The sequence below is a fragment of the Haplochromis burtoni genome, unplaced genomic scaffold, assembly GCF_018398535.1.
Source record: "Haplochromis burtoni strain Fernald_Lab_line unplaced genomic scaffold, NCSU_Asbu1 Contig_145, whole genome shotgun sequence".
NCBI lineage: Eukaryota > Metazoa > Chordata > Actinopteri > Cichliformes > Cichlidae > Haplochromis > Haplochromis burtoni.
Window position 1 is genome coordinate 782736 of NW_024582506.1, and position 12258 is coordinate 794993.

Here is a 12258-nt window from a genome sequence, read left to right on the forward strand (position 1 = left end):
GCAACAGTGGGAAGGAAAAACTCCCTTTTAACAGGAAAAAAAACAGGAAGAAACTATCTAACGCAACTGGTTAAGTGTGAGGGGAGGGAGACAGGACAAAAGACACACAGATTAATGATAACCAATGATTAAAAGCAGAGTTGTGTATAAACACAAAGAGAGCAAAAGCAGGTGAGTAAAATAGAAACACTCATGGGAAGCCCCCAGCAGCCAAGGGTCTATTGCAGTATAACTAAGGCTACGTCTACACTAGCCCGGATAAATTTGAAAACTGTGTTTTTGTCTGAAAACGCTCTGTGTCCACACTAGCGTTTTCAGTCGTTTTCACAGAGTTGTGCGTCCACATTGAAACAGACGAAAACGCTTACGTTCCAGTATTGCGCATGCGTGAAACGCAAGAAGATTCCACCTGCCTCGTTTCTGTCTGCCGTTTATTTACTTTCCGGGTCTTTGAAACGTTGCGGCAAAATGTTGAGGAAAAGTTTTTTTAAATGGACTAACAATGAGGTGGAGTTGTTGCTGCGAGTAACACAAAGGTACAAAGTTGTAAAAGCGAGTGAGAATAAAATAATTTGAAGAAAAGCTATCTGGAGCATGTACAGACTGATATTAATCTTTAATAGGGCTGTCAAAATTAAGTGCAAACAAAACAACTGCTGTATAATGCCCTCCGCTATCTTAGTTTAATTGGTCACATGACTGCATCACATGACTAAAATGTGTCATCGTTTTCAAAACGTCTCCGAGTTCGCTGTCCACACTGCAATGCGAAAAACGGCCTTTTCAAATGTATCCTCTTTGGAGAGCTTTTTCAAAACGCTGTGTTTTCCTTGACCGAAAACGCCGTCTCAGTGTGGACCGGAGGCCAAAATGGAGAGAAAAAGATGTGTTTTCAAACGAAAACGTATTAGTGTGGACATGGACTGAGGAAGGGTCACCTGAAGCCTCCCTGAGAACCCATGCTCAGTTTTCAGGCCTCTGATTCCATTTTATAGTTGATAAAATACACCGTTTCCCTTATAACACATGGAGGAAACCAGCAGTTGTGCAATATCTTGCAGAAAATGGTTCGACTGACAGTTTTAATGATTATCTAGTAAACAAACACGATCCATGCTAATCAACAGGTGCCGTACTTGCACTCCTCGTCCAGCAGGTGGAACAGAGCTGTGGGTTTCTTGCTGATTAGGTTGATGCAGCCACTGTTGTCGATGTAGTCGATGTTGTGCCAGGTGATGCCCTCTGCCCTGTACTCTTCCTGCAAGCAAGAACAAAGACAGGAGAAGGATGGTCAGTAACTTTGCGAAACACAAATGAAGCGAGACAAAAAACCTGTGTGTTAATGTCTTTGATCGCTATGTAGCTAAAGTCTGACAGGATTTCTTGCATATGCTGTTCTTCTGAATTGCTTTCATATTTTCCCACAGGCATATCTATCAATCAGTCTCTAGCTGCACTACAGCACGAGAGGTTAAGCATCTTACACACGCAGCAGAGCTGTTTACCAGCGCTGCAACCAAACATGTTCTGTTTTGCATGAGATTTTGACTTTGATAAGCGTGGTTCGTACAGGCCAAAGAGTATGCTTATGCTTGTGCTGGCTTTCCATAGAACTCAATCAGGAAGTCTTCAGTGATGATTTCATTCCGCTGAAAAACCTGAGCCACCATTAGGAAAACACCTGGCTGCTTGCAGACTGTCAGAAAAAGCCATTTGGCAAGATCTGTCTGCCTCTGAAAGATATGACCCTGGTACCCTTGACACCCCTAAGTAAGAAATCAGCGAGCCTCTGCCAGCTGGAGGCGGAAAGCATGAAAAGTTGATTGGGGCGGGATGAGGTTAACGTTCTGCTCTACTAAGAAAACTACTGTTGAGGTACATTTGAGAAAGTCATGTAAACAGGTCCTGCTCCAAAACCTTGCAGGTTAGAGAGTGTCTTTCAGTTAGGCTGCTGGAAAAGAGGATGCACACTCAGCAAAAGGTTTAATAGCAAGCACCACCAAAGCAGAAACCTAGCTGGAAAAAAAACCACAAGAAAAGAGGGTGGGGGTATCAGATTAATCAGCTGGACAGCATTAAACAAGCAGCCAATATCCAAAGACAGTAAGAACAATGAATTGATAATTGTGCTACGATTAGAGCCTTCATGTTCGACGACACGGGCTACACTGCAAACAAGTCCTCAGAAATCTCCTGATCACTGAAAATGACTGGATTGGTTGTTTGCATGAGCTCTTAATACGCGTTTTAGCGACCTCTAGTGGGCGTGTGTGAGCTCATGTAAAATGAGCACTTCTATCGCTACCCTTACACCTCTTTCGCGCGGACACAGTGTGGGTCCTGGTGCTGAGCCAGACTGCCTTTTGAGAACATTATTACACCTTGTCGCTAGCAGAAGTTGGAGTCAATCACATCAGCCAAAAACTGCTTTCTTACAGCACTGAGCAGTCACATATTTTTGCCTACCAAATTTGTGGTGGAAGCTTTTGCTTTGAACAGATTCTAGACTGGGCCCCAACCATAGGTAAGTTGATTGGACATAACGTTTTTAGTGGGAGAAACGTTTCTGTCGCACGACAGACAGGCGACCTGCCCATGATGTACTCAGTCAGATATCCCCGTGGCAGCTGGACTCAACCCTGAATTGGATACATGGAAGAAAATGGATGGATTCAAAGACTTCCTAAAGCTTTCTTACCATGTCTAATGCTCAAAAAGGGTTTACTTGAACCTAAAAAGTACTCAACAAGTGAAAATTCCTCACCACACTCCAGCTTCTGTCTCCCAGCAAAAAGTTGGGTGTGTTTGTACCCTGGCAATAAGTCAATTCAAAAACAAGCAGTAACACAGGAATGTGCATAATGATTAATGACTAACCCTAAAATAAACCCAATTGTAAATGTGACTGTATGGGAACAAGTTCAGGGTTTATGTGTGCTTGGCATTTTTAGGTGTCATAGTGTAGTTCAGTCTTACAATTACATGTTTGCATCCTTTATATGGCTTTATTAGAGAGCAAATTTGCATAATGAATAAAGAGGAAAATATAGTGGAACATATGCTGGCCATTTGTTAAACTGAACAGCGATCAAAAATTCAAAGCGGAGCTGCAACATAGTTTCACATATGCAACATGTCTGCCCTCTCCTTGTTTTAGGCTGCTGAATCACTGATGAGGCATTTAGAACATGTGGCGTGTTTTGCTTTTATTCCGAGGTCGCACCGGATCAAGTAAAATAAAAACAGAGGCGTAAAGAAGTTTAAATCTCTTTTTGTTTAAATCTCATCAAGGACGAGCGCCAGCACTGCTGGCCGACGCGGTTCATCTGGCTACATTTGTTGTGTCTGTGAGAGTTTGTGAACATGCACACTCAGTCAGAGAGAGAGGGGCAATTAGATACAGACACTCTGATAATGAGATAAGCACACACACGCGAGCACTAATCAGCCATTTTATTACATAGGCACATTAACGTAAACAGCCCGACCCAGCAGACAGAGGACTACAAAGTGGTGACTCAGTATGTGAAGCATGTACAGAAGGTCTTTCAGTCATGATTCAACCAAACAGCAAACCAGATCCGACAACTTAGAAACAGCTGCTTTAGGAATTTTCTTTATGCACTGCAGAGCGACCCTCTAATTTTTATATGCAAGACCCTATTCATGGAAGTCCTGTTAACACAGTAATTGAGAGTAGCAAATAAATGCCAATCAAGGTCTCGTTCTAGTTGAGCTGGCAGAAAGGAGAGCTCAGATGAAAAAATGCTAACAGAGGAGACGCACTAAAGCTATATCCAGTCTGATATGTTTTTATTTTAAAGTCGTTTTTAAAGTGGAAGTGATCCCTGCTCATTGGAGCATTTCCAAAATGATTTCTACCTTTACTCACACGTCTGTTTAAAAATATTACACTGACCATTCAGTGGGCACAGGTGCTGGTGTAAACAGGAAGCAGATGGTGGGTTTGCTTGGAGAAAATATAACAGAGGAAGAAGAGAAATGGCTAAAAGAAGAAAGATTCCTTTGCCTGGACCATTGGTCTCAGGATTTGCAGCTGAGTGTGAAGCAGCTGGGATGAGAATTAGCAAGTCTGAGGCCACAGTTCTCAGTGGGGAAAAGGATGGAGAGCCCACACTGGGTCAAGAAGGAGTCACCGCCCCAACAGGAGGACTTCAAGTTTCTCAGAGTTCTTGTTCACAAGTGAGGGGAGAAAGAAAGAGCGAGACGAGCAGATTGTGTGGTACACGGAGGAGAGACGAGAGGCCTGAGCGTGAAAATGTTCATTTACTCCCTAATCTACTACTCCTAACCTTACCTGTGCTCACAAAATCTTGGTAGAATGACATCGAGGACAGAAGTGGGGGAAACAAACTTCCTGCAAAGGGTGTCCGGGCTCTCCCTTTGACAGGGGGGGAAGACGATCAAGGTCACTTGCCTGCTTGTTTTTTTGTGACTGTGCAGATTTGTTCACGGAGTGTCTCCACAAAAACTCTCAGCTATCTTTGTGACGCCTGTTATTTGGGCAGCTATTAAAAAACATGATCAAAATTAACTTAATTTTAATCAGTTTTGGGGCACTGAAAAAAGTACTTCTACTACCTTTTCTGTGGATGGGTGTTTAGTTCTGATTTAAACTCATACCAAGTTTAACTCAGAATCTGTTGAGGGCCATCTTTCTGTCTTTGTCTCTGAAATATAAGGCTGATAAGATTTCCCCAGTACAATAGAGGCTTCAGATCCTCCACAAAACATGATGAAATAAATTTGGCAAAACCAAACCACTGTAAACAGAGAGAGATGTAACTGATATTGGACCCCTAAAATCCAATCTGCAAGCAATAAAAGCCCTCAAACCTCCCGCTAAGTCGAAAGTGAGCCGGGAGTTCTGTTGCGGTCGATGAGGTTGGTCAGGATTTGTGGTCATCCTTCCATCCATTAGTCAACCATGTGTCTGTTCTCTCCTGCGTAACTCAGTGCAGCATTCAAGCAACCCAGATTGTGTTTGGCTGAAAGCCCCGGTGTAGAGGTGAGGGAGGGTGTGCGTGTGTGTGTTTCTCGATTGCTCTTGCTATCTCTCCACTCCCTCCGTCTTTATATTTCTAACTCACTAAGCTCCCTGTCTCTCTTATTATGACAGCAGAGTGTTTTTATTGAGCGGACAGGAGGAACAGTGGTGCAATAATTGGAGATGGAGCAAGTTCTCGTGGTTTTAAAAGGGTGAGGAGAAAAAGACATCCAAACTGGCAGAGATGCAAAAAAAAAAAAAGACGGGCTGGAGTGTGTGCTTTGGGAAAAAAGGGGCGTCCAGAAAGGAGAAAACTAGCAGAGACCAGAGACCATGAAATGTCAGAGAAAATTCAAAGACTTATCCATTAATGTTGTAAGGTTGGTGGGTCCTCAGTTAAAGTTTTGCATTCGGCTCCAGTTAGTGTCATTACTGGCAGCATGAAGCCATAAATGAACACTACAAAGGTTGCACAAGTAGTCCGACTGCTCCAGGATGGCACATCAATATATGTTTAGTGCCAAAACGTTGGCTGTGTTTCCCAGCACAGTCTCAAGGGCATGAAGGAGATTCCAGTCAGGTAGTTACTCTAGAAGAGCTGGACAGGGCCGTAGAAGGTCTTTAAGCCATCAGGACTGGTATCTGCTCCTTAGTGAAAGAAGGACCAGGATAAGCCCTACAAAATCACCTACAGCAGGTCACTGGTATGAATGTCTCTGTGCTCGCTGACTGGCACCATGGAGCCAATTGCCATTGAATACTAGAACTGGGAGATCCACTACAAGCACCCTGTGCTTTTTCCTGGAGGATGAAACATTTGATATCATTGACTGGCCCTCATGCTCACCTGACCTACATCCAATTGAACACCTGTGGGACATTATGTTTCTGCCAGGTTGCACCTCAGACTGTCAGGAGCTCAGTGACTCCCCTGCTCCAGATCTGGGAGGAGATAGGACACCATGGACACCAAGGCCGTCTCGTTAGGAGCATGTCCCGACGTTTGGATTCAGTCCTTTGTAGGCTGATATTTTTCATTGTGACATCCTTTCCTTACCCGGTCCATAACAGCATAAATATCAATCCCGATTGTTTTTATGTGTGTTTTTATGGTTTCATTGTAGGTGGTCCAAAAGATTTGGACTCCAGCGTTTTGCTCTATCTCCTGAGCCACAGCCGCCCCATAAAAATGAATTCATGAGTATGACCATTAATACAATAAAGAGATTGTTTTGGTAAAATTGGCACGTTCCTAAGGATCCTATTAATTCAGAGAAATACCTGGTTGCTTTGTCTGAGGAAAAAGTAAGCTGCAGAATTCTCTGTCAGATGACGATAAACCTTTCCACATGTTTTTTATTTCAGTCCGGAGTCAGTGTGATATCTCCCAAGGTAAACACGATACTGTGTTTGCCTTAGGCGGTGGCCATCATATATGTTTTCTCACTTTGATACACGGTCCTCGTACAGACAAGAAATCAAGCACCAACTGGCATGTAGAGTGTAAACACTAGACACTCACACCCTCCTCGATCCAGCTGAGGGCTAAGGTTGGTGCGGCGCTATTAGCTTTGGCTCCTGTTCCAAAGATAAACACGCAGCACTGATAAGACCAGCTGGTTGGCTAGAGCGGATTGTAGCCCAGAGGGAAGAGAGGAGGAAAATCCCCTTGATGGAGAGCTAAAACCGCCTTTCAAAAATGAGGCGTATGAGCTGACAGAAAGCATGCATTTTGCTCGCATTCAGAAAACAGGTTACATCTTTTCTGGACACACGATCCTTCTTTAAAATGAGCACAAACAGTAGATCTTTATTACAGCTCAATTAATGGGCTACAACCCAAGCACGGAATCCACAAATGGCTCCAGTCTTTGAAAGTTAAAGGTTGAATAGAAATTAATTCAACCTTAATAGTAAAAAAAAAGATCACATCTTCAAAAATACTAAAAAAAATAAAGTGAAAAAGAAAAGAGTAAAGAGCTGCAGTTAGCTGGAAGTAGACAATATGATCTGTTTTATTTCAATTGCATCTCCATTTCATTTGATACTACTGTTAATACTCAGAGTACAACTCCAACAAAATGAAGCAACGGCAGCTCTGAGGAAAGCATGACCATGGAAGTGTTCAGACTGCACAACAGTAATCTATTAATGCCAGAAATCTTAGAAAACTCTCAGAAAGGCAGATTGTTAATCCTCTGGGATTAACCAGGTAATCTGAACCCCACAAATAAAACTTGACATCAAACACCCCACAACACCTACAGGGTCATGATTAGTGTTTAGTTACCTTCTAAAGGTGAGTGCCAGCTGATCTGAGGTCAGCAGTCAAAGGCTCAAAACAAAGCCACAGGTAGGTGTGAAGAGCTTTCTCTCCGTATCACATCAGAGTAAGGCTCGCAATTTTATTCAAACAAACGCAAATCAGTTGAGATCTGGCAGCTCTTTATTTTGAAGCTCTACCAGCTTCCCTCAGAGGGGCCCAACACCACCTCAGCTGTTGTTCTGTTAAATAAACTCAATGATAGCCAAAGTTTCAGAGGACACCGGTGATTAAGGATAATAAACATGAACTCTTTTGAAACAATATTTGATGCAAGACTGGCCATCTCAGGAGCACTTTGACTCTTACTAACTCAATGTAACAGAGAAACACGCCTTTAAATGGAAGCACCTTACAAAACAGAGATATTCATCAGTGACAGACCAAACTAAAAATAAATACATTTACTGTACTTTTAAAACAAATAAGATGATGACTTATGTAATTAAGGTAATCTTTTATTCTTACACGGTGCTTCAGTTGGTAGAGCTCAACTACAGCACTGCAGAAAAACATAGTATGCATAGTTTCTTTCAAAGAGTCTTAACTGGAAATATGTTAAGGCCACCAATGCTATGAAAACACATTTTTTCTATTCCCAATTTCTTAGTTTTTTGCATATTTGTCACACTTTAAGGTTTCAGATCACCAAACAACTTTTTATATTTGGTAAAACTAACCTGAAAAAATACAAAATGCAGTTAAATCAAATCAATCAGTCAAATCAAATCAAATTACTTAAATAGATCAAGTGAAGTAGGCTAAAAGGTGTCAAAAAGCAAAAGATCATGCCAGGATATAAAAAGAGCCAAGAACAGGTGAGAAACAAAGTCATTGACAACTACGAGTCTGATAACGGTTACAAAGCCATTTCTAAGGATTTGTGAAGTCCGCCTAAGCACAGTGAGAGACACTACATGCCCACATGGAGGAAACTTGGAATAGTCGTGAACTTCCCCAGGATAGGCTACCAAAATTACTCCAAGAACACATCAATGACAACATGGAACCATGAATTCTGCTCTCTACCAGATTATCCTGAAGGACAACGTCCGAACATCAGTTTGTGACCTGAAGCTCAAGCTCACTTGGGTTATCAAGCAGGACACTAATCCAAAAAACACCAGCAAATCCACATTTGACAGGCTAAAAAATACCCAAAATGACAGTTTGGCCTTAAATCCAATTGACATGCTTTGACATGACCTTAAACATATACATGCTTAAAAATATCCAATATGGTTGAATTAAAACAATTCTGCAAATAAGAGTTGTCCAAAATTTCTCCACAGCAATGTGAAAGACTCATTGCTAGTTATTACAAATGCTTGATTGCAGTTCTTGCTACCAAATGTGGCACAACCAGTTATTAGTTTTAGGGAATAGTTATTTTTTAACCCGGGGCAGGTAGGTTTGGCTAGTTTTTTAAATGAAAACACCATTTAAAAAAGGATTTTGTATTTTTTTGGGTTATCTTTATTTAATATTAAAATGTGTTTGACAATCTTAAACATGTAAGTGTGAGAAATATGCAAAAAACAAAGAAATCAAGACAGGGAGGAAATACTGTTTTCACAGATCTCTATAAATTTGAGGACATTTGGTAGTCAAATGTGCAAAAAACATCACATCTTGAGTTTTTAGATACAAATCACTCTATCAGATGTTGGATGCAGAAAGACAGATAAAGACTTATTTTTGAAGTTACGTTGCAATCCGTTCTGATCAGTCCTGCCAGTCTCCTCTCTGAATTGTAGAAAAATACTGGCTGGGTTAAAATGTTATCCTGCATGTGTGTGTAGCCTGAGGGCTAACAGTGAGAAACAGATAACAGCGCCATTAGCACTGGCTGACTGCCGGTTTGTTATCTTCATTAAGACTGAAGAGACGTTTACTGCACTTGTTTGCTGCCATTATTCTTTTTTTTTCACACTCCCTTCCTCTCTTAGCTTCACCATCAGCCATCAGCTAGCATGTTAAATTGCCATGGCCTATCAGTGTTCAGCAAGAGGGAGAGGAGAGCTGACAGCTACTCTGACACAGTCCGTCTGATTTGAGACTCATAATCTCCCCTAAATGATCTTTCTCTATTTTTCCTTCTCAGTTCTGTTGTCCACTCGATGTGATTTGGAAACAACAACAGAAACAACACGGCACGCAGAATATTACGTGGGCTAGCAGTTGGCATCCAAATAAAACAGCATGAATATATAATGTAACTGATGTGGGATTTTTTGACTCATAGAGGCTAGTTTTGATGCTGCAGATGAGTTTGCTCTGAGATGCAGCAGCGGTGAAAGAGAAGGAGGCATGAATAGTAAACAAGTCAATCCAACGACCTGCACAAAGCTATGTTAGCAGCACTAAGCTGTCAGGATCCATGCTGCTCAGCTTGACTCATGCACTCTAACCCAGCCTGTCAGCCTGTTCTGAGTATTCAGCACTTTTTCCTCTGACCTTTCACATTAATAGATGTGTGTGCTACCCTAGCCCAACTGCATAATTACAGCTGCTTTCACAGTAGTGTCAAAGGAGCACTACGCACGCTCACCAGAGGAATACAACCGGCATGATTAAGGCTGATGAAGAACTAAAGAGTTTCCCATGATCATGTTTTCAATAAAAATTATCAAGTTATCAACCAGCCTTAGTTGTCATGTCCAGAATGTTCTGTAGATGACTACTTAGCAGCTGATGCTTCCTAGCATCTGTCCAGATCTCAGCTTTTGATGCAGTTGCCCTTGGTGTATCAGGATCGGCCTTACAGTGGTTCTCTTCATACCTATCTGACAGATCTTTTTTTGTGGCTAGTTTTAAGTACAGATCTCCCCCTCCAGTTCATGTTGGTGTACCCCTTGGTTCTGTTTTGGGGGCTCTGCTGTTTTTATTGTATTCGCTCCCCCAGGACACAGACTGTTAACCTGTAAGGATCTCCTATCACTACTATGCAGATGATATTCACTTGTACGCCTAATTTCACCCAAATGAAATGCTTAAACTCCACAGTTTATGAAAGAGACACTGTTAAACAGTGGATGGCAGACAGTTTTCTTCAACTAAACCAAGACAAAACTGAAATAATTATCTTTGTGCCAGAAAAATGCACATCTGGGATAAAGGAGACACTTATACCTCTTAGTGCTGCTGCCAGGCTTCTGACAAAAAACAACACAATGTGACTCAAATGGGACTCCAATCCTCATGCAGCTACACTGGGCTCCGGTTTATTTCAGAGTGGAATTTAACATTATTTTATTGACTTGGAGAGCTTTTCACAGACAGGCACCAGGTTATATCAGAGGGCTACTGCATCCATATGTCCCCGGCAGGTCCCTGAGGTCCTATGACCAGGGCCTGCTGATGGTCCCCTGCACTAAGCTGAAAACAAAGGGAGACAGAGCCTTCTGTTCAGTGGCGCCCAGACTCTGGAAATCTGTTCCTTTGGATTTGACACTGGTGGACTCTGTGGTCTCTTATGAAAACCAGTTAAAAACATATCTTTTTAAATGTGCTGTTTTGTTTTTTATGCATTGTTGGATCTTGTAAAGCATTTTGTGATTTTATATACTGTAAATGAAGTAGACTTTGACACATGTACTGACACATCTGACTTAAAAGGAACCTGCACTGTTTTTGCACATCAAAACACTTTTCTTCTAGCACGTCTTTAACATACTGCGTTCAGAGGTTCAACTAAAGAGGAAGCCATGCGTCGCACATCAGAAAAAATTACTAATGTCCCTCCACCTCACCGCTTTGAGTGCGTGCATATGCAGACCTCGAGAAGCAGATCCTGTTTGAATGCTTGCACGTTTTTAACGTCACTGTAGTTCCAGCTACACACAAAATGCAATGACGTGTTATCAGCGGCTGCACAATGATTATTGTGTGGAGGAAAGAAAAGGAAAGGAAAAACAGTAACATTACCCTACCTGCTCCAGTTTGAAGATGTGTTGGTTGAAATAGTGCTGAAGTCGTTCGTTGGCGAAGTTGATACAGAACTGTTCAAAACTGTTGTTCTCATAATCCTCAAAGCCAAAGATGTCCAGCACTCCTATAGACAGGATCTGGTGGAACAGGCAGACAGCAGACCTCAGATTTAATCAGCGTGATTTCTTTTTAAAGGAAGACTCTTCCCTTTGAAACACTGTAAACATGAGTAGAAATGCATGATGCTTTGACCAACAGCATCTTTATTTAGAGATGTTTCCCTTTACGTCCCACTTGCTCCAGCCTCTCACTTGCCCCCCGGGTGTCAGTAAGATTCATGTCATCATGCATCATTAATATGCACCATCTAAAGAAGGCATTCACTCAGAGAAGGCCTTTAATTATGAAATGGACTGTAAAAGCTGCTTCTCATTTAATTGAATGTTATTCAGCAGTGTTTTATTTCCCTCTGAAGGCTCATTTTTTATAGTTTGGCATAAAAAACATACAAGAACACATGGCATATATATATAATCTGGTATCTGAACATAAGAACAATGACCTTGATGGAAATTGCACCCTCATCGACCCCTGACAAACACACAGACAGATGATGTCAGTGCCAAGGGAGGCACTCACACGCACTCCTGTTTTCACCATTTCAGAGGACGCTGCATTGACTTACATTCATTTCCTGCAGGCTAAAGCACTGCTCATCAATACTCGAACCTTAAACTAAGTCCTCAGCCTAATCAAATGATTTACATCCTGTGGACTGTTTTTCCCCACAGAAAGGGGCAAATTCCCACAATGTGACTGTGTAAATAGATTTATGTCCCCACGATATGAATAAGACAAGTACACACATCCACGCACACACAGGCAGAGTGCTGGGACATCAGAGGACCATGGGGGGTAAACCGAGCTGAAGGGAACTTGATGCCATCTGCCCAAATGTTCCTAGCATACACACACACACACACACACACACAACGAT

General features: G+C 41.9%; 1 protein-coding gene across 15 annotated transcripts in view; it reads right to left on the reverse strand.

Annotated features, from left to right (window-relative positions):
* myo9ab (myosin IXAb) overlaps positions 1-12258 on the reverse strand; it is a 150664-nt gene that overhangs the window by 31940 nt on the left and 106466 nt on the right. For all 15 annotated transcript variants that reach the window (XM_042224657.1, XM_042224656.1, XM_014336579.2 and 12 more), the window contains 2 exons: positions 11264-11398; positions 1137-1258 (listed from right to left, as the gene is read on the reverse strand). In XM_042224657.1, coding sequence (XP_042080591.1) covers positions 1137-1258; positions 11264-11398 — 257 coding nt within the window. The remainder of the gene's footprint in view (positions 1-1136; positions 1259-11263; positions 11399-12258) is intronic.